General features: G+C 42.1%; 2 protein-coding genes across 2 annotated transcripts in view; one reads left to right on the forward strand and one right to left on the reverse strand.

The window, feature by feature from the left end:
- LOC118415414 (ubiquitin carboxyl-terminal hydrolase 19-like) overlaps window positions 1-16,157 on the forward strand; it is a 20,108-nt gene extending 3,951 nt beyond the window's left edge. Inside the window, exons 5-20 of the mRNA XM_035820021.1 lie at window positions 3-269; window positions 731-819; window positions 882-932; window positions 1,449-1,623; window positions 2,621-3,339; window positions 4,207-4,364; window positions 5,378-5,521; window positions 6,831-7,018; window positions 9,213-9,392; window positions 9,924-10,024; window positions 10,296-10,338; window positions 10,840-10,912; window positions 11,551-11,703; window positions 12,587-12,750; window positions 13,628-13,791; window positions 14,954-16,157. Coding sequence (XP_035675914.1) covers window positions 3-269; window positions 731-819; window positions 882-932; window positions 1,449-1,623; window positions 2,621-3,339; window positions 4,207-4,364; window positions 5,378-5,521; window positions 6,831-7,018; window positions 9,213-9,392; window positions 9,924-10,024; window positions 10,296-10,338; window positions 10,840-10,912; window positions 11,551-11,703; window positions 12,587-12,750; window positions 13,628-13,791; window positions 14,954-15,103 — 2,819 coding nt within the window. The 3' untranslated portion in view covers window positions 15,104-16,157. The remainder of the gene's footprint in view (window positions 1-2; window positions 270-730; window positions 820-881; window positions 933-1,448; window positions 1,624-2,620; window positions 3,340-4,206; window positions 4,365-5,377; window positions 5,522-6,830; window positions 7,019-9,212; window positions 9,393-9,923; window positions 10,025-10,295; window positions 10,339-10,839; window positions 10,913-11,550; window positions 11,704-12,586; window positions 12,751-13,627; window positions 13,792-14,953) is intronic.
- A 742-nt stretch (window positions 16,158-16,899) lies between these two features.
- On the reverse strand, window positions 16,900-21,853 carry LOC118416861. Its single transcript, XM_035822137.1, has 5 exons — window positions 21,702-21,853; window positions 20,637-20,810; window positions 20,083-20,229; window positions 19,255-19,374; window positions 16,900-18,293 (listed from the first exon to the last, which is right to left on the reverse strand). Exons 1-5 carry the CDS (start codon window positions 21,747-21,749, stop codon window positions 17,985-17,987), a joined length of 798 nt encoding a protein of 265 aa, XP_035678030.1. The 5' UTR covers window positions 21,750-21,853; the 3' UTR covers window positions 16,900-17,984.
- Between the last annotated feature and the right edge of the window lie 953 nt (window positions 21,854-22,806).

A 22,806-nucleotide genomic window follows, 5' to 3' on the forward strand; every position in this document is an offset into this window, starting at 1 on the left:
CACCAAGGAGGTCCGCAAGGACACACTGGACATCCAGTTCTCTGACCAGGCGCTGACCGTCAACTTCCAGACCGGTGATAACAAGTTCCTGGCCCTGCACGAGGGGTCGACGACCCAGACCATCTTCTGTTGGAGTATCAGGCTGTTCTATCGTATAGTTCCGGACGAGTGCGTGTATCGTGTGGGACAGTCGACGCTGGACATCACGCTAAAGAAGGCAGACCAGCGGAGGTGGACGAGACTGGAAGCCTTGTCTAACACAAGTTCAGGTGCATTAATTAATTATGATGAAACTCATTGCCACTAATTACTAGTGTATATGGAGCGTCTTCATTAGCTTTAAATGGTGCCAACAGTTCGATATGCAAAGGTTACTTAGTTTTGACACTACCATTCAGTATAGTATGACCAGCTGCTGCCACGCTGCATGCCTGCAAAGCTAGTGTGTTATGCCAAAGGGCGGTGATACTGCCTAATATAGATATAGAAGCTAAATTACCCTTTGGCATAACACATTAAATGTGTTATGCCAAAGGGTGGTTGCACCGGCCATACAGATACAGAAGCTAATGTGTTATGCCAAAGGGTGGATGCCGTGTCCCCAATAGGTTATCAGAAAAAGTCATCGAATGTCATCTTCTCTATCAATCTTTTCAGTTTTAGATTACTGTTGATGCTTTGAATGGATTGTTTTAGTGGCATCTTAAGATGTCTCATTGTACTTTTGCAGGCCCGTCAGCCAGTGGTGTGTCTAACTGGAAGCCCCTGTCAGCTGCTGGGTCTGTGTCTCAGGAACCTGTCCGTCAGCCTGCTGCCACCACCGCCACCAAGAAACCACCCCCACCACCGCCTGCACCACCGCCTACTAAACTTAGCCAGGTAAGAAACCACCCCCACCACCGCCTGCACCACCGCCTACTAAACTCAGCCAGGTAAGAATCTTGTGTAGTGTCGTGTTGGCGCAATGAGTAGGGTGTTTGGCCTAGGACCCAGAAGACACTTTTCATGAATTTCCTGACATCACAATGAAAGTGAGTAGACCTAGCTTTGGCTAGGGACTTCCCTCAGATGGGAAGTTAGATGGAGGTCTGAGGAGAGCATGTTAAAGAACCTGGTACTTTACTTCAAAAAGAAATGGGGTCCATCCAGGGGTGAGTGGGTCGAACAAAACTGTCTGAATATATATTTTTTTAAGCAAATTGTAGTCTTCTATAGAAACCTGGCCCCTGGTAAAGCATGTCTTTAGGATTCTTGCCTAAAAGTATGGTGTCCAATTCCTTGTTATTTTTAGAACAGTAAGCATAGATGCTTGCCTGGCTAAAATCCTGGGTAAGAGCAATGGTGTTCAACTACATTTGCCAGGCGGTCACCAAAATGTCAACTGTTGTAAATCCTTGGTTGTGAATTAATAGCTTTGTTATACAATCGTGTGAATGTTGTGTCCGCAGAAGCCGACCTGCCTGGTCCCCCCGGTGACCCACGGTTCCTGGGGTGCAGCCGGAGACGTGGAGAAGACGTGTGAACCCGGCTTCACCGGCCTGGACAACCTGGGCAACACATGCTTCATGAACGCAACCTTACAGGCGCTGGCCAACACCAGGGAGCTCAGGGACTTCTGTCAGAGTAAGCTAAAGACCTATCACTATCTTATCTTGAAAGTTGATCTGTGTTGGTAGAAGTCATTCTTGAACTAGTTGAACTGTAAAATCCAACACAAAAACTGGACTTGCCCAAATTTTCCACTGAACAATACCAGTCTTTGTCAAGGAATGAACAATCCACTGCTGTCGTGATGTCACGTTATGCAGATAGAACAGGTGACTGAGCAGTGGATCATTATTAAGTTGCAGGAAGTCTATGACGCCCACCGTCTCTGTTCAGGGATGGTTGTTAAGCTCTGATATAGATGGCTTCTTTAATCCCTCAGGCAAAAAAGTCATTGACTTCCTGCAACTTATGATCCACTGCTCACTGAGTCATGTGTTCTATCTGTATAACAAAGACTGGTGCTGTTCAGTCGAAAATTTGAGTGAGTCCAATTTTTGTGTTGGATATTACTTAACATTTAAACTAGTTCAACTATCACTATCTTTTTTTATCTTTAACATGTCTCAAGTTGAAAGAAATTTTAAGTGGTGTCGCAGGGTCTAAAGGTAGGTATTTGGCCCATACCCTAGAATTCCTAGCTTCCAACTCCTGACATGCACCATTTACATTTGAAAATGCACACAAATTTCCTTACTTCACTCAGGTGTAAATGAGTACCTTACTGCAGTTAGGGATGATCCTTCGGAGACTAAGGATGTTAAATTGAGGTACAGTGTTTGAGGAGAGCTACACATCAAGCATGTTAAAGAAACAATCACACTTAACGAAAAGAGTAGGGTGTCCTTACCACTTAAATTGTGAGTGGATCAAATAAATCCGTCCGTATATGAAGCATGTAGTCTTTGATACAAACCAGGTTTGTTGTAGCCTGGTATCCAACCGTATGCGGAGAGGACAGAAGAGACTCGGGAGCTAAAGGTGTAATACGGTTGGATACCAGGCTAGGTATGCAATATTACAGACAACATTTTGTCCAGTGTTAACCACTGTCTTTGTTTCTTCTTTTTTGCAGGTAATAAATTCAAGGAGGATTTGAACACAGAAAATGTGCTGGGTTCGGGAGGGAAGCTCGCCATCGCTTTTGCCTGCGTGCTGCGTACGCTGTGGTCGGGCACGCGGACGTCGTACGCTCCCTCTCGTCTCAAGAGCATCATCGCCACCAAAGCGCACCAGTTCACAGGGTTCGCCCAGCACGACGCTCAGGAGTTCCTCGCGTTCCTATTGGATGGACTACACGAGGATCTGAACCGTATCCAGGACAAACCGTACACCACGACGGTCGAGTCCGACGGACGACCGGACGCTGAAGTCGCAGACGAAGCGTGGCGCATATACATGAAGAGAAACGACTCTTTCATGGTTGATCTCTTCCAAGGGCAGTTCAAGTCAACCCTGGTGTGCCCCGTGTGCTCGAAAGTCTCCGTAACCTTTGACCCTTTCGCCTACCTCTCCGTCCCGTTACCCAAAAAGCAGAGAACGATATCCGTGTACTTCCAGTCGCGAAACCCGGCGAACAAACCGGTGTTGTTTTCGGTGCCGCTGGCGGTCGATGCCGCCGTGGAAGACTTGAAGTTGGCCATTGGGAGGAGGACGGAGACGAAAGCGCAGAACCTACGCGTGTTCGAGGTTTACAAGAGCGGGATCCACTTCTGGTACAACCGTGGCGACACCCTGAGTAACGTCCAGGCTAACGATCACATCATGGTGTGTGAGGTGCTCGATCAACAACAGGTCAGTATGAATTTTTGTGCTGTTGCATCTTTTTTTCTCTTTTTTTTGTAGAAACTTCAAAGAAATTCAACTACTGTAAAAGGCTTTAAATACACCGGATTTAATTTTGTGCTAGGGAGAAAATGGTTTTCGGTGGCTTTAAAATAAGTTTGAAGTGGACAATGAGGTAGACAGACAGAAGTTTCTGGTCACCACAAAAACAGCAAACATTAGACCACTGCGAAATTGCAACAATTTTACAGTCTCCAATAGTGAACAATTCACCTTCAATATCACTGAGGAAAGATAACAGATATTATCTTAAACGTCTGACTGTTTCCAAAGTCATATCCAGTTGCTTCTTTAACTGTTTTTTGCCGCAATGGTATATTATAGAATAGCAGAAAGTTTATACTAGATATCTATTATAGGTACGCTACTGGCTTATTTTTCCTGTATTTTGGACCTGCTACAAATATACAGTACTGGTATACAGCTCCACCTCATTTATGTACCACCATACACAACTGTTTACACCCCCCCCCCCAGACAGGAGAGGCTGTGTACGAGGTTGCTGTTCTCCAGCGCTGTCTCCAGCCACTGAATCGCTCCCCCATCACCACCCTACATAACTGTTTACACTGTTTACACTCCCCTAGACCGGAGAGGCTGTGTACGAGGTTGCTGTGCTCCAGCCGCTGTACCGCTCCCCCATCATGTGATGTACCGCCCTAAATAACTGGTTAAAACCCCCCCCCCCCCCCCCCGAAAAACTTGTAAGGCTGTGTACGAGGTTGCTGTTCTCCAGCGCTGTCTCCAGCCACTGAACCGCTGCCCCATCACGTGCTGTACCACCCTACATAACTGTTTACACCCCCCCCCCCCCAGACAGGAGAGGCTGTGTACGAGGTTGCTGTTCTCCAGCGCTGTCTCCAGCCGCTGTACCGCTCCCCCATCACACGCTGTACCAGCTGTCAGAAGATCAGCCCTGACGGCTGCAACATGAAGAGGTGCACCAAGTGCTTCAAGGCCGGATACTGCAACCAGTAAGTCATTTTGGAACAATGCTGTTCTTTAATGCATAAGATCAGGGTTCTAACCAGCGCCCATCCTTCGGTCCTTTGACAGAATATTGATGCTGGGGACGGACATAAATTTTCCCATTCCGTCCTCTATAATGGACAAAAATCAGCATGCAAAGATGCCATTGAACCAAGCAAAGTCTACAAAATTTACCCCTGAAAATACAGGAAATAGTGTTTCAGAGGGTCTAGATTAAAGGATGGGATGGGAAAATTTATGTCCATTCCCAGCAGCAAGATTCTATAAAGGACGGACGCTGGCTTAGAACCCTTATCTAGTGCAATAAAGAACAGCATTTTCCCAAAATCTCCATCAGATCTGTTGCAACCAGTATAAGTCAATAGCAGGTTTCTAGTCAGGATTTTGTTTTACTTACTATATATAGTGTAATGGTAATGGCAAAGTAAAGAAGCAACTAATTTTGGAGGTGGTGTAGATGTAGAGATTTTGACAGCTCCAACATGGAGAGGTGCACCAAGAGCTTCAAAGCTGGATACTGCAATACTGTAATTCCTAATTTTTTCGATGTACTGTAACGTTCACAGTTTTCACAGTGATGACTGTAACATGAACTAATATCATTTCTGATAACAAATAATTCACAGACTTTTGTTATGCGCACTTGCCGCGAAAGTGAACATTTAGTTCCGAGAACATGTTGAATTTTCTCAGACCGTGAAAGTTTAGTACCGAGAAGAAAAAGTGAATTACAGTAAGCCAATAGCAGGTTTCTAGGCAGGATTCTAGTTATAATTTAATGTACATGTTTAAATGTCAAAGTAGAGAAGCAACCAATTGGGGAGATGGTGTGGAAGGAGAGATTTTGAAAATGTATAAGAAAAGTTGGCATTTCCATGCAGCACAACCTTTGTTTAAAAATCCTTTAGGAAGATCATTGTAGACATGCCTGTAAGAGTGTTTTAAATATGAAAAACTTGAACGTTTACATTGTATGTATCATTCTGTCTTTCTTCAGGCAGTGTCAGAAGAAACACTGGCCCACCCACAAGGCCATCTGTAAGTACAGTCCTGAGCCCATCGGCTGTCCCTTCATCATCAGCCTGCCCCAGTCCCTGGCCACCTTCACCAGGCTCTGTGAGATGTTAGAGGCATTTGCAAGGTACAGTAGACTCACATTTACATTGCTTTATGCAAAGTAAACATTTAAGGCAACTACTACATAAGGATTTCTGTTGTTCATTTCTTATTTTGTACCAAATAATCATTCCAAGTAAAGTTTCAATGTATATGTCTATATTTATTGTTTTGTAAATTGTATAGTGTTCTTGTTCATTTTTCTTCATTTGCCAGGTACAGTACAAAAAATATGAATGTCAATGAATGGATAGACTAAAACAAGGATGTGTTGTATCTGGTTTTGAACTTTTTGTAAGAAAAAATTTTTGGAATCTACTGTTGTATGTATTTCATCGTGTACACTGTATCTAATGTTACATGTACCGTAATTAAACAAATGATGTCAACATAGAGTGCATTCCAAGACACCATGAGGGTTTTTAGGCGATATTTATAATTAGTCTGAATTATTTTGAATAAAAGAATATCTGAGCCACAATAATTAAATTATTTTCAAAATATTGACTAAGAAAATACTCATTTATTTGAATTTCTTTGAATATTTTACAAACATTTTGAAAGTAACTGTACAAAAATATCATTATTTAGAATAATTGTAAAACCTGTCTGTGATTATTTCACATTTACAAATATTTACAAAAAATGGTAAACCTGGCCAAATGGTAAAATTAGTTTATTGCCCCCATAAAAGTAAGCCCTATTGTTGCATCTGTATATTTTTAGATTTCACTGCTGGGCACTGGTGGATCCTTTGTGGTGGGCCATTGTTGCATGGCACCCAACCATAATTTGCAAGGATGTGTGAATTGCTATCTTCCCAGCCCACCGAACCATTTACAAAAAATGGTAGAAAATGGTAGAAAATGGTAAATAATGGTAGAATGCTGTTATCATTATTTAGAAACCATTAGAAGTATCCAATTCCACACCATGAATATTTCCAAAGTTTTACAGGACCAGGGAAATATTTATAAAGTTGAAACAGTGTTAAAAATATTTCTGAAGTATCAAATGTCCTAGACATATAATTACAAAACTTCAAAATCAATTCTAAACAATGGCAACAAACATCCGCATGGTGTCTTGGAATGGACTCTAGTCTCTTAGTTATATTGTTATTGTAATATCATAATGTTGAGCAATTGACATAAACATACTCTCTTAACTTAAACTATGCGACTCCAGATGTCTTACTGAGGGACAAATGGGCTGCAAAAGATGTCCATAGCTTGAAGAATGAGTCCACCTTGCTTCACATATTCTTTAGGTTTTGTTGCAATACAAATTCTACTCATTGTTTTACATGGCTTTCTTTCTGTTCCTTCTTCCAGATACTCTGTGGATGTCTTCCAGCCCCCCATTCAGAAGAACACGCCTGCTTCAAGCAGCGAGTCTTCCGCACCATCCGAGGAGCCAGCAGCCTCACCGGGCAACCAGGAGGAGAAGGTCGACGACCTGCCGACGCCCGGCAACCAACCACAGCCAATCACAGAGCAGGAGGACAAGAGAGAGGAGACAGGTACTGATCTGACCAGTCCTTAACAAAATTGGATTTGCCATGCAATGTTTTAAGGCCTAGGAAAAAAATATTGCTTCCATTTTCCCTACCTACCCTAGAAAAACCTGCCAACTTTTAAACATGTCTATTATGCACAAAATTAAAGTTTGACATTGAAATACAAGTACAAGTGTCCTTGTGCATTTCAGTTTACTTTTTTCAACTGTATTGTAATATGTATCAGTAGAGTTTTGGTCAGCTTGAAAAAATTTAGCTCAGAGCACAAAAACAACAATGTTTTAGTCTTTTTCCTGCTCAAATTTCACAATTTATGAAAGGTTTTTAGATGTTTCACAGATTCACTACAGAATCTAATATATTAAGTAAGGAATAGTTATTTTTGCAAGTCTTGAAATGGCTGCTGACATTTAGTTTTTAACTGAAACATTTTTATGTGACTGTCCATTTGTAGTCCAGTGTTTAGGTGCCCAGCAATACATACACAATACTCATAGTACTGTAAGTTCATTTATGTTCGCGAGCACTTAATTTCGCGAGTTTGAGCAAATCGGGAGTTCGCGAGATCTTTGAGTTCGCGAGTGGGTGTTTCAATTATTTTTCGAAAGTTACGTTACGATCCGGTAGCGAGTGCCCCCCTCCCACCCACACCGCAACACTAGTCATGCCGTCAAAGGCGGCATTTACGCCTTACGGTTCATAGTTTCCCTTCAAACAATGTCTAAAGTTGGTGTACTCAATAGAAAATGTGTTTCTACCGAGCCACTGTCTCATTGTTGAGCTCATTTCGGCCGTGATTTGACGACAGCGCACTGAACGCAACGGGGTCAATGACCTCTGTTATGTCGCAATCACATTTGCCGCATAGGCTGACGGGATACCCCACGCCAAGCCAAGCGACGCGGGCGCCATTTTGAAATTTTTTTAGCGTGAAAGACGGCGCTAAGTTTTAAACTTTCAGCGTAATTTGTGGACAAAAGTTGTACACAAGAAGGTGAAGAGTTTATCTCTCATATATTTACAGTAGTTCTAACTCAGAATTATGAAACGGACATCTTATTTTCGGCATGTAAGCGGAGTTGTGTTTGCCACGTTTCTAGTCATGAAAAAAAAGTAAATATTCCCCGGCTGTTATTGTTGTAAACCTGCTGCAATTCCATAGCCTTCCTTGTATTTGTAAAGACCAGTACTACTCAGTTTTATTTTTTTTGTTTCGTTCGTAACTTGTAGAAATGTAGTAAAACTAGGACAATGTACTAAGTAAATTGTTATCGCAGCCATGTCACGGCGTGTACGTAACGTTACTAGTAAACAAAGCCGATAGTTTCTTTTTTCTCCGTTCGCCAGTGGCACATTTCTATACAACAATGACTCCATGTGTCGTATATGTGTTGAATTAACTTTTATTTCGGTTTGAAAAGAATAAATGGCTGTTGTCAGTTGAGTATTGTCATTGGTTGCTATCATAGTAAACACGTAGTTGATACTGGATCATAATTTTGGACGGAAGGTGTGGGAAGGGGGACGATGTTGAACATGCATGTTCGCGAGTAGATGACTTCGCGAAGAGAAGGTTTCAGCGAAATACGCGAACTTAAAAATCTCGCGAACTTAAATGAACTTACAGTAGTAAGAATGCCACACTCTTATGTCACTGCAATTGCACTTCTTCTTGATCAACACGTACATGACCTACAAAATATATACTTGTAAGGGTGTTATACATTACAGATCATTCAAGCTGTATTAGCTCACAGGTTTGGACAAGTTCTGTAAAATTAAATTGTTCTATCAGCCAAGTACATAAAAAATTTACTTGCCTGAACCAACTTTTCACTTGCCCCAAATCCACATTCTTCTATGTATTTTCACTTCCATCGACGATTATTGTTATTGGCTCTATTTTTCTGTGTTGACCAATGCTTGATGTCATGACTGTGAAAAGTAGCAAGTACATTTAAAAATGTCGCATACTGGAAAAAAAATCAAATATGCCCGATCAAGTGGGGTAGGACATGCACATGCCAGATCTGCCTTTTCACTTGCCGGCCCGGACAATAGGGTTAGTGGACTTGTCCAACCCTGTGCTCAATATTGTATCTCCTTGTGAATATGTATTAATGATTGTGAATTGTAGGCAATTCAGTGTCGTGAACACTGCAAAATCTCAACAAGTACATTTTGTATCTTGCATCAGATGCTGCCGACAGTGAAGAAGCGAGCACGCCGAAAGAAGGGGAACCAAAGATGGCGGTTGTTCACGGCCAGCAGCAGGATCCGCCGCCCGAGCGAGACATCCTACCGTTCTTCCTCAAGCCCTGTAACGAGAGGGGTCAGGGCAAGGTCGGGCCAGACGGGGAGCGGCTACAAGATCAAGGTAGAAACTTGGTTTAAGTGTCTCTATAATTTCTGAACAATCTGCTGTCCTCTTTGAGTTTTTGCTATCTATAGCTAACAGTTTGAAATTGTACAATAGATACACGTAGTCTCACATGAAAGAGTTGTCATTGTGTTAGAAACTTTAGAGATAAAATATGTTCAGTGACTTCAGAGTCAGTATATTGTAGTTTTCTTTTACATAACCAGGACTGCCTGTCAGACATCTTCCTCAGAGCTTCTGACTGGAATGCTGCTTCTCGCCGCTATAATGTTGCCTATGTAGGTGGCGCCTTTGCGTCGAGAACACAATCCCAAACGTGGCTAAGTTTGTATCCCCCCCATTGTCCAGGCTCATCACTGGGGTTGAAACGTAAGCCGGTCAAAGACAGCAATAGTTGTGCAAAAGAAAAGTCTAGTATCTTAATATGTTCTGCCAAACTGATAAAATAATTCTAAGGTCAGTTTTAAGGTCTAATGATGCATTCATGTTGCATGGCTGTAAGATTTAAGACTGATGTTGTTGTCTCAGGAAACGTCCCCTTGGACCTGTCAGACCTGACCTACCTGGCCATGGACTGGAGAAACCATGAGAAGTCCAAGAACTACGTCCTGGTGCAGTCCAAACAACTGGTATGATATGTTTTACTTTAGAATTCGTTGATTTCTTCACTGTCTCCCCTTAAAATGTTGTAACAGCTTGTCTTACATATACGTACATGTATCATGTTTACTTCATATACTAATTGTATCTAGAAAGTGATAAGAGTAATATTGATTTAAGCCAATGATCGTGTTCAGTGATGAAATATTCTAGGTCAGAAGTGCACATTAATGAACATGGTGGCCAAATGTAATGTTTCTTGGTTTTGAACATGTGCATCTGTGTTATTATTATTAATAGGAGTATGAAGAGGATGAAAGTGTCCATTCCACACCTACCTCAGGTAAGTTGATTATTACATAATTATAGTTCTTTTCCTTGGGCATGTTTTGCTGTAATGAATTTGATACCATCAATGAAAAACAAAGGAAGCAAGACATGAGTCTATGTTTATTGGGAATTGCCGAAACACAGACAGACAGAAAGACAACCTAGATTAAAGGAATACAATATAACCATAGTGATATTTTAGTGATAGACATTGATACAGTCAAACCTGTATTAGCGGCCACCTTTGCATAGCGACCACCTGGTCATTGCGGTCGCCTTTTGTCTGTCCCTTGGATTTTTCCCATTGATCTAAGCAATCAGAAATAGTCTATAGCGGTCCCCTTTCCATTGCGGCCTCGGCCACATGATTTCCGGTCCCGTGGATACAGAAACACAGCATATTGCGACCAAGTCTTTGTCGGCAAATTTACCAACGTTTCTTATGGCAATATCTATCATTTTCGGCTTAGGTTTGACTGTATGTTTTTTAATCATTATGTGTTTGTGACCACAGATGGCCCCATCACCCTACAGCAGTGTCTTCAGCTGTTCACAGAGCCTGAGACACTGGCGCCTGAGGAGGCCTGGTGAGTTCACAATCATTCTTAACGACTCATGCTCAAGAAAATTTTCTCTCAGGCTGGATATAATTCTAGATGCCACATCTAGTATGGTTGTACACTTATTGTCTTGAATAATTATCAATCATACGTTTTGAAGCAAAGCCATCCAAGCAAAATCTACTAGTGTATCCAGTTGAAGGATATGACAGAAGAGGCACATTATCATCCTAATCAAAGTCACAATATGTAGATAAATAAGAAACTAGTGTACCCTTCTCAGTACACAGGGCTCGAAATACTGGGTGCATGTGCACCCAAGTGCATCCAAAATTGGAGCTGTGCACAGGGTGCACCCAAATATTCTCTTAGCTTTATGTATGTAAAGATATCAAAGTACACATGTATACTAGTATACAACATATTCTTGACATCTAAGTTAGAAAGATGATGGAAATGTCTGTCATGGTTTAAGAATTTGATAGCTTGTAACTAAGTTTTATCATTAAGTTATTACTTAAACTTAAGTTAAGTGGTGCACCCAAAATCTTTTTAGTGCACCCAATTTTCAAAGCTGGGTGCACCAGTGCACCTAATCCCAAAAATGAATTTCGAGCCCTGGTACAACATACCGATGTTGTTGTTTTTTCCCTCCTGATCCCCAGGTACTGCCCCAGCTGTAAGCAGCACCGTGAGGCCACCAAACAGATGTCCCTGTGGCGTCTGCCTCACACACTCATCATCCAGCTCAAACGATTCTCCTTCCGTAACCTCATCTGGAGGGACAAGATCACCAAGATGGTCCAGTTCCCTCTCACGTAGGGGTCTTCATACAGTCTTCTTTTAGTTGTTCAGAGTCCTCCCCAGAGGATGGAATAAGGGAGGCCTTCCACTATACTCCTAGCTCAGCTCCACTATACTACTTTTGAAATTCAGTGTGTTTCTTCCCTATTTTCTTGGTTAGTTTTGCTAGAATTAATTGCATCACTTTTTTGGCATTGTCTGCAAAACTTGTGAATGGGTGATGACCAAAACAAAAGTTGTTTTCCCACTTCACAACAAAGGAATCACTATAATATGTTATACTATGTCTTGTTGTATTTGACACCCTGTCATTGCAAAATGAACCCATGAATTTCCATGAAAGCGCAGCGCTTTTTGTTTGTTTGTTTGTTTTGCGTTGGTTTGGGTTATTTTTGCCATCCCCTCCACTATACTAAAAAATTCTGTGGTTTTACTCCGAGTTTTACTTGAAGAAAGCACTACTCTGTATACTATAGACTGACACTTACATGTATGAGTGAAACACGCGTACATGTAATACCCAGGGCATCTGCTTGTACATCGACTTTGTCCAATAAATGTAGATGGGGGTGACGTTTTAGATGCATACAATGTATTAGTACATTCTGTATGGTCACTATCATAGATATCTCACTTAAACTTATGTGAAGCTTGCTCTTACTCCGGCTCAGCCTCTTACAAATTATCATTGGTTTAAAGGAATTCATTGACCAAGTTATAACTTTGATTTAAACCACATTGAAGACATGTGGGTGATGCACAATTTCCTTGGTGTTATATTATGTATATTTATTATATGATCTTCGATTTACATATAAGCTCTATATGTGATGCATTGTATTCAAATTTTCATCTCAAGTTTGTAACACCACTTGACCATTGACTGTATTTCAACAGGAGTTTGGACATGTCCGGCTACTGTGGCTCCGATATCGGACCGGGAGAGGCCCCGCCCATCTACGATCTGTACGCGACGGTCGACCACCACGGCGGCCTGCTGGGCGGACATTACACGGCCTACGCACAGCTGCCCGACACCTCGGGAAGCTCCAATGCCATTGGTGAGTCATCTATGAGACTTAGAGCTGCCTTCATTGGTTTACCAGAAAAAATTGTCGGTTCGAAAAACAGTTCAGTCAAGGCATCTACTGTAAATGCAGAAATGTTCGCGGCAGTTTTAGGTTTGCGGTTTTCGCGGTGGCCGCTTCACCGCAAACTTAAATCCACCGCAAACATTTTTCCATGGCAGTAAGAGATAACCGTGCATGGTGCTACCGAAATTAAAACCACCGTGAAAAGTCATTTTTCCTGCTACCGCGAAATTAAATCTCCGCGAACTTAAATGCATTTTACAGTATACTAATCTAATAGTTGCAATGTATGGTACAGCTATAGGGTTACAAAAGACATGCTATCAGAAGTTTGTTTGTTTGTTTGTTTGTTTGTTTGTTTGTTTGTTTATTAAGGAATCTCAATTAGTGATGACATACAATGCGCAACCACTACTCTTCCTCTAGTCTTCCGTAAAATAAAATAGATTATGACTACTATTTGCAAAATGTCGTCACACTTGTAAGTTACTCCATACTTGTAGTGAAGGCAGTTGCTTTTCTATACAATAAGCATTGCTGTGTCCTATACTTTTCGTACAAAAGTGAAAAACTTGAATTGACCATTAATGACTGTACCAAACTAAATGTGGCCACAGTCTTCAATTTTTTTCTTAAAAAAAGAATGATAATATTATTAAAATCGGCAATAGATCGTTCTAAAAGAAACGATTGTTCTATATGATCTGCAGAAGATCTCAGTGATACATCAAAGAGCAACGAGCTAAAAACAATGACCGTGATCTAGTCGCTGACTTCTAAAGACTCCCTGCATCCTTTAGATATACATGTATTTCTCAAGGTTTTCCTCTTTTTGGCATCCATATAGGCTGGCGCCTGTTTGACGACAGCCACGTGCGTGCCGTGCACGAGACAGAAGTGATGAGGCCGTCTGCGTACCTCCTGTTCTACCGGCGCCGTGGGGCTGACGTCCACGCCATCGGCCCGGAAAAACCGCTCAACGCTAACAAGGCAGAGGAAACATCTAATCAGGTATGTGGAGAAAAATTTGATGGTTTACTGACATCATGGGGCTCAGTGTTCGGAACAGGCATCTTCTTACTTCAGAATTGGCTGAGCTACTTAATATTTATAGTACTAGAGCTAGACTATAAAAATTATAGTTTTGAGGGGTGTTACATGTATCCTAGCTATCTTACTGGTAATTCAACAATTAGGATCTTTTCTCACAAAGACAAGTAGTTTTCACCCTCCCACACTGGGTTGACTCTCGCAGCAATTACCTACAACATTAACCCTGCTTTTCCAGTGTCAGAAAAACTGTATTAGGGGAGTGGCCTCTAACCAACTGTCAGCCAATCAGAGAAATGGCTTCCTGTTGTCCAAAGGCACCATATAAGGTGTCTCATTGATATTCGAGAGCAAGATGACAGTACTGGCATAACGTTTCACAGTTCTTTCAGCGTTTGTTTATCAGGTACCAAATTTAACATTTGACAGTTCTGTGGGTAGAGGGCAACCATGGCACCACCGAATACCGACTGAGCATACAAACAGCCATTACTGTAAATGCATTTAAGTTCGTGGGGATTTAATTTCGCGGTAGCGGGGAAAATGACTTTTTGCGGTGGATTTAAGTTCTCGGTAACACCATCGAATGCAGTCTAATACCTTAATACAAAAATGTTCGCGGTGGATTTAAGTTCGCATTGAAGTGGTCGCCGCGAAAACCGAGAATATTAATCCACCGCGAACATTTCTGCATTTACAGTATCATCACACAAAAATAAACACTAAGATCTTTATGCATGCCGCGCCTTACACTTTTTGTTCAAAATTTGCTATCTGGTTGCTGATTGTCCTGCGACAAATCAGGCAAGCTCAGTGATATTCATAAGCAAGACGAGGTTGATATTCAAATGTTAAAATAATCACAGCTAGAAGAGACTGCTTCAAATTTTCTTTTTTCCCTCGCACGGTTGTCGAGTTGAACAGGCTGCCGGGGCACACTGCCCAGGCCCCGTCAGTCGAGGCCTTTAAGGCCGGTTTGGCTGCCTTGCCCTAATCCGCAAGCCCCCACCCCCCTCAGCGACACCCCAGTGGGGTTTTTCGAGGGTAACGAAGACGAAGACAAAAAGTCAACCCTGTGTGGGATTGTGGTGTTAACCAAATTTTTCTCTTTTCCTTTCTCCAGGAGAGCACAGAAGACCAGGAGATGGCCACCCCACTGTCGGCCTCCAGCAGCAGCGAAGCGCAGGACAATATCAGCGATGATGATGATGACGAAGAAGTACCCATATACGAGAAACCCTTACAGTGTACCGACCTGGATGAGGTGGACTAAGTGCTTGGCATTTCTGGACTTGAACACAATCGTTTTTAAAGCAAGAGCCACACCAAATGTATTCGTTACTCCTCTTATTTGCCAGTCCATTTAATGAAAAAAAAAAGGTCAGAGAAAAAGTCATACAGGATTTGTTATGTACATACACAAAAGAAATTCAAATCAGCTAAAACTGTGCTAGAAAAAGTTGTGTTTTTTTCTGGCAAACCATTATTGAAGCAAGTGCTAATATAACCAGTTTATATCAGTACTTAAAAATGTATCAGGTTCTCAGGCATAATAGTAGAAACATTGCTCAGGTTTCACCTCAGGACAAAGCAACGCGAACAACTCTCTCTGGTTAAGCTTCATATTTTACCCCCCTCCACTAGCAGTAAGGGTCCTTTCAGTGACTAAAACTTTGCCAGATGGCTGGACAAACTCCATAGATACAGCACAGTTTTTTGCATGTTTTGTTTGTGAAATTTGTTGTTATTTTTTTTTCAATCATATCTTAACATTGTCCATTATATTCCAGATGGAAAATCAAAAGTCACCCAAATCCAGTTGTGTCAGGGTTGGACATGTTTTTAAAAAATTCACTGGCCCTTAAAGGGCTAGTACATTTACATGGTGTTTTTCACTTGCTTGAAATTTAAACAACATGATATTTATATGCTGCAGTCAATAGACATGTCCAGTCCAGTTTGGTTGTCAGGCCAATAAGTGATTTCCATCCTGTGAAGGGGGAGGGGGGCTAAATCAGGTTGAGTTAATAACAGTAGCAAGTAGAACAGTTATTGTTTGAGAGGTGCTTTACTTTATATATGAGCTCTCGGCACTTTGTATATAATGTAGTTTGGGGAGGCATACAGCTAAAAGAATGGGGGTTATAGATGTATACAATGTGAAATAATAGTTGATAGTAGTTGGGTATTTATTGCACAGGTTACCAACTGTGGTTGTCTATTTCCATGCATTCTGTGTGTAATAGAAAGTAGGAAACTCTGCACAAAATAGTTGTATTTCCTAAAGAGTTGGATAGAAAGAAGGATTGTGCTAGCCTGTATTAAGATAAGAAGGAAACATTTTACCCAAATTTAGGCCAAACTGATGCAATTATAGAGATGACATCTTCAGACGTATCAATTTTTATCCGTTTCCAGAACGAGAACGCCTATTTTTCTGTCAAAAAATGACTGATTTTGTTGTACATTTACTCCTTGCTCAAATAAGATTCATATTCTGTGTGTTCAGTCATATGTTAGACCTTCGTGACTAGCTCATAATGAATGCAACTTTTTTTTTTCCCATCTTTTCTTTTTTACACACTTGCATCCAATTGCAGAGGATGTCATCTATATAATCAAATCAACATGGCCTTACAAGAAAAAGTTTGCACAAAGTTAATTAGTAAAAGTTTGTACCCGCAATTTGTACTTATTCACACATACTCACTTGTCCCTTACTGGCCATAGTTTATAACAGTATTAAAACTTTGGAATGTTGTCAATAACCTTATATTACAGAGTGTTGAAAGCTGCGATATGTACAGACATATATAAAAAACATGGTTGTGAAGATGTGATGGTTTTCTAGGTCTAAAGAAGAGAAGTCAGCGTTACCGTTATGTTGCTGTTTTGAAGCGTAGTTCATTGTCATTTGGAGAGTATCTTTTGTTATGATATTCGAAGTAGATACTCATCCAACTAGATATAATTTTGGAAACGGTCAGACATTTCAAACAGCTTCTGTTGTCTTACATCAGTTCCTCACTTTAGAGCCACCTCAAACATTTTGTCCTGTCTATACCCCCCCCTGCCTAGTACCCCCTTGTTTGAACTGAAAACTACCGCAACAATAAATGTACATGTTCCCCCTACCGCAAAATTAAATTGCTGCAAAACTTAAAGGTATTTACAGTATTTGTGAAGAAGTAGAGATATTGGAGTTGTGACAGCATTGCACATTTGTGTGCCACTTCTATGTACAATTTAGCTCTATGTGTTCATTCTTGAGAATTGGAATAAATGGTTTGGACTTGATTCTAGCATGCAGTTTGTTTGCTTTTGTACTACACATAATGGCTTCTTTACATGCACATACACACGAACACACGCTAAGATTCGTATGTGCCCACACACACACACACGTAAGAAAATGCAAACACAAGTAAGGTTTTGTCTGATCAAACAAATAGTTTTTTATTCAAATGGAACACCACCAAATACAACACATCTGGTCTGAATGTTGTAACTAACACTTAAACTATTGTACAACGGTAACAGTACAACTATAAACTGTAAAGCAATGGGTATAAAAACGACTAAAATGCTATCAAATCTCAGTCTATATACATGCAACATTGCTAGGCACAAGACTGATCCATTCACCATTCAATCTACGATTCAAGCCTGGGGAGGCACCTTTCAAACTCTAGATCTGTACAGAGAAAACTAGCGTTCCTTGCCAAAGTGCATGTAGTGCGATCAACACAGTAGTTTAGCAAATTTGTAAACTTTCCATTTGCATGATATAGTCGCGATAGAAAACCCACCTTAAACAGATACTTTCGAAATTGCAAATACTAGTGATATATTTTGGTTAGCAGCATTTTGAGTTGGCTAGAACCATTCCTGGCACTATGCCAGGTAACCTGGTCTCCAGTCAACCGTGGTTTGGACAAGCTTTCTTCGGGGCAGGAGAAGATTTCTTCCGCCCGGGTAATCTTTCGTACCCGGTAGTAGTTTTTAGGAGAATTCGTCGTACAAAATATACCGGGTGCGAAATATAATTCCGGCGGCAGAAAGCTTCATCTGCCCCGTGGAGAGCCTCGCCAATCCACGGTCAAACTGAGTGCCAGGTTATATTTATCAAAGCCAGGTTGACAGGCATTTCAAGTTTAGAAGCGGAATGTGTAGGTGACTTTGGCGGACCCGGCGAAGGGGTTAGCCGTACCGCTGATGCTGTGACGGCCGCCGCCCCACGTGTAGGTAGGCGGCAGCCAGCTGAAACCGTCCCGGTACTGGCGGCGGACCCGCTGGTGGCCCTCGGCGGAGGCGGCATCGTCCTCGGCAGGCCCGACGCGCAGGACGGTGTACCCGGTGCAGAGGTCGGCGGCATCGGTGCCGGCAAGGTTGCCCAGATCCGACACGGTCTCCAACACGTTCAGCTGCTCCTCTGGACCGTCATCTTCCGCAGACTCCTCGGCCTGGAAACGTAAAGTAGTAGGTTAGTAGTCGCCCTCGACTCTTGAGTCACTGGTAGTGTTACGTACAAGTCTCATGTAAGTTTCCAAACCGGGGCCCGACCGGGCAACTTTCGGGTACGAAAAGTATGATATAAAAGACACCAAACTACACAAGACGTAAAGAGAAAAGTATGCATTGCTATTTTTCGTTCCCCCGAACAGTCCGGACGGGCCCCGGTTTTGAAACACGGCTTCGCAAACGGCTTGCGTTTTCCGATAAGTACACGGGGACACCCTACTCTTCTCTATAACTTTGCTGTGTTCTTTGAGGGATCAGTCACACGAGTGCGTAAAAAACATGTCCATATTCAATTCAAGTCCGTATGAGTTGCGTATTGACATTATTTTAGCTCTAGTAAATTTCTCTGAGTAAACTTTGAGGTCGACAAATTGTTTGTGGTTCGATAACCAGGCTGCCAAAATAAAAAAATAGCTTCTTCCCCGCAAACTTTACCTAAACCAATACTTTATCTAAACCAACAAAAAGTACGCAAGTCATACGGATTTGAATATGTACTTCTTTGTCCGCGCCCTCATGTGCGGAAATTTGACGCATGAAACTCTCTCATACACGGAGGAACCACGCGTTGTAGCTACTTTTCTCTCCACTTAGCAGTTCTTAAAAAGAGCAAAGAAGTTCAACGCACAGAGCTATACTATCAGACTAAGTTGTATTAGTAGAATTTTGAAATCTATTCTGCATTCCTTTTCTTTGTAGTCTATAGTTGACCATACAAAAGTCACAGTACCTTTTTGTCGTATCAATAAAGCTTGTTGTTGTTGTTGTTAACCCCCCCTCCCCCTTGTGTGACCCATGTCCAATAGCTACAGAATCAGAGAAAGGCATCTCCCCTTCACGTCGAGAGGTGTGGGAAAGATTTAACAACTTTGAAATGTAGAGGAAATAAAACAAGTGACGTACCACCTCTCCCTTGGTGGTGGTCAGCATCTTGTCCAGAATGTCAGGAGTGAATTCCCGGGGGTTGTCCATGGCACGGACGAAACACACACGATCATCGTCATCCTTGTACACAATCAGGTTCTAAAATAACAAGAAGGAACAATCAGCATGAAAGTTCATTCAGAGTTGGTAAATTACATAATGTGAAAATTGAACCTTTCTCCCACTCAAGAATTTGCTTGGTGATTATTGAAAATGATACATAAGTAGGAACAGATTACGGTGTGACCATTGTCTACTTCTACATTGCCCGGCACAAATACAAGAACTTCCGGAGCGACGGCGTTCATTTCTTTTTCTTTTCTTTTCTTTTTTTCATTTCTTTTTTTTTTGGGGGGGGGGGCGGTTATTCGCAATTGTCAACATTGGCTAAGATTCTCTATGCCTGGAAAGTGCGCCAAACTACATTTTGAAACATAGAGAACATTTAGCCCATGTTGCCCCCCCCCCATACGCTATCTGGCATACAGTAGCTGTGAGCAGTGTGCAAGCAATCGTGCGACTGCTAGTCAAGCTGTAAACACGGATCGCCTCTGTTGTCAAAGTTACCTGTATCGTTAATACTGTTGTATATTGTATACTATTGTATCGTGTATTTTGTATTGTTACCAGGGCTATCACCTTGATAATAGCCTCCGGCTAGTTGGGTAGCCCTGGCTGTATTTCTTATGACTATACAGCCGAATAAATCAAATCAAATCAAACAAACTTAAGGCTTAGTAACATGGACGTAGTTAAGACACTGTTTCTCAATGGTAGATGATGATCCACAAAAAAAGACAAGCCTACCCGCTTGAAGTCCTTCCTGACAGTGACGGCCTGGTACTGTCCGTTCTGCGGTACGTGGAACATCTCCACCTGCTTGTCCAGGTCCACCGTGATCTGTTCGCTGACACGCCGCCCGTCCACCTCGTACACACGCACGTACACGTGCACCTGCAAGATAGAGGGATCCTTAGTTCAAATAGCGCTCCTAGCGGTAGGCCCGATAATTACCGCCCCCAGAAGTAGGGGGCATCGACCCCAGCCGGCGAGAGATTGTGTAAACACAGGCTACTTGAGTTCAATGCGACAGGAAACCACTTGAATATTTGTTTGTTTGTTTGGCTTTTGTCTTTATATATATAGCTGAGAGATTGTGAGGATGCGGCACTGTACAATATTGTGAGGATGCGGCACTGTACAATAACACACGAAGAGAAAAAAATATCACTACCTGTTCGGTCAAGGTTTGAACGGATGGCCTCCAAATACTTGTTGTTATTGTTTTGATGCGTTTAACACACTGCAAATGTTACTACGACGAAGATATGCCACCATAGAATAAAACAATAGCGCCCCACCTGACGCCCGCTGTCGGAGCCCTTGTAAGGTTTGTCAGCCCCGTTTCTGTTGTTCCACAGGTGCGCTGACGCCAGCAGCCCTGCCACGATGATACCTGTCACCAACACCACAGTAACCGCCGTGATCACCCACTTAGTCTTCACCGAGCCCGACTTGGACCCTCTTTCGTACGCCTGCAAGTAAGACAAAAATTCACGGTTAATCATTAAATATGACGCACCGTAGCAGGGAGATTTAATCCGACTTTGAACTGAAGAAAAGAAAAGATACTATAATCTGAGATCTTAGCGCACCTTCCTACTACCACGGAGGTTAAAGACTTAAAAGAGGTCTTTCTTTAACCTCTTTGCTACTACAACTACCACCACTACCACTACGTTTACTACTACTACTACTACTACTAGTGCTGCTACTTCTTCTTCTGCTGCTACATACAACTATATGTGCTAAGTACTACTACGTACTACTTCCGAAGCTGCATTGTATTACTACTGTAGAAGGCTTACAGTCGCCTGCGCTGCAGCCGAACGATGATGATGAAGTACTTAATATTTTACGATATAAAAAGAAGAAAAGAGATACAAACTACTACTGCCACCACCACTACTAATACTATTGTCGCTGCGGCTACTACTACTACATTCTGCTACTACGCATATTTTACTATAGAAAATGACAGCAAGAGAAAAAGTATATACGCAGAGACGAAAGAATGACAATAACAAAAGGTGGGTTCACACGTTCGTATATACTAGTATTCAAGTCCGTATGAGGTCCGTATGGACGTCTTAGCCCCTACCAGGCTCCTCGGGTCACTCGAAAAAATAGTTCAGAAATTGGACAAATATAGACACCTAATATGCCATACCTTTAGATGGTCGCATGCGCAAACCATACTCCTCTGGCATGCTACGTGTCTAATAAATTTGTACCGTTCAATTTCTTCTTCTTTTTTTAGCAACATGTGGAGCCTGGTAGAGGCTAAAAAATCCACACGGACAACGGACGGACTAAAATATATACGCACGTGTGAACCAAACCCAAAGACCTAATAACAAACTCACCGGTGGGTCTATGAGCGCAACTTCGCAGATAGCGTCCTTCGAAGCCATGGCTAGATCTCTGATGTGTCGGTTGTACACAGGATACGTGTAGAACTGAACGCCCCGCTCATTCACCGGCTTTTATAGACCAGGTTCACCCTCTGACAGGATGTGGTCGTTTGGGGGAAACCCGCCACCTTCTTAGAAGCCTAAACCCCCTCAGCAAATCTACGAAGTTTGCAGATTGGCTCAAGATCTGCTTGTGTGCGCAGAAACATGATATTTTTTGTCCCGTTGTTTCCTCATATAGTCTTTCTTGGATAGCTCCGTTTTAAAATGTTCACCACATAACTGAAAGAAGCCAACCAATGTAGGTCACAGCAAGGAACCAGCGCTGGCGAGTTCAAACACCTTTTCGTGTTATATTGCACGTACGCACGCGACGGCATGATTTTGTTTTTGTGTCAGTTGTTGCTCGATGGTAGACTATTTTTTTATAAGTGAGAAGCTAAGGTGTTCGTTCCTTGATAGTACACCTTTGCAAGTCAATATCTACATACTTCAAATTTCCATGTTGCCCACTTTTTAATACTGAGACATAGCTTTCACTGTTTGCCTTTTGTTGCTGTTCTATAAGATCGGGGTCAACGACCGCAGAAAATGAGGTTTGCTTTGATTAAAAGGCTTAATACATTATCAGCAGAGGACAGGATGTCCCAAATTACTTCCTCAATCACAATTTTTCGCCTCTGTTTGCAACTTCGAAGATTTGGCTCGGTTAAAGCTTCCAAGAAGGACTGGTCCGAGCTTAGGACCTTGAGGGTCACGTGACTGTGCTACAGCGCAGAATGCGACCGGAAGAGTCAGACTCGCCAAGCAGAGGTTCGGCTCCAGATATTTTTCACGTGTCTTTATGGGATTTTGTAGGGCTGTGCTGTTTTTTTTTCGTGGGTAGTCGACAATGGTTATAAATAGAAAACCCTAAAAACGTTTAAAATCACGTCAAAAACAGCCGGAGGCGAAGCTCTGCTAGTAGATAATCGGAAGACCAGTCATGATGACAATGTTTCGGTAGTTTGCACGGCTTGGCCCAAACTCTGACAAGCTTCGTAATTGTTGTATTGTC

The sequence above is a fragment of the Branchiostoma floridae genome, chromosome 5 (genome assembly GCF_000003815.2).
Source record: "Branchiostoma floridae strain S238N-H82 chromosome 5, Bfl_VNyyK, whole genome shotgun sequence".
Classification (NCBI taxonomy): Eukaryota; Metazoa; Chordata; class Leptocardii; order Amphioxiformes; family Branchiostomatidae; genus Branchiostoma; species Branchiostoma floridae.

What these genes read in the sequence shown, in the direction of transcription:
- LOC118416861 (XM_035822137.1), bottom strand. Translation starts at nt 21,749, where the DNA reads ATGGCTTCGAAGGACGCTATCTGCGAAGTTGCGCTCATAGACCCACCG. An exon ending in TTGCGCTCATAGACCCACCG is followed by an intron (nt 20,811 to 21,701) that starts GTGAGTTTGTTA and finishes TCTTACTTGCAG; the next exon opens with GCGTACGAAAGAGGGTCCAA. An exon ending in GCTCCGACAGCGGGCGTCAG is followed by an intron (nt 20,230 to 20,636) that starts GTGGGGCGCTAT and finishes TCTATCTTGCAG; the next exon opens with GTGCACGTGTACGTGCGTGT.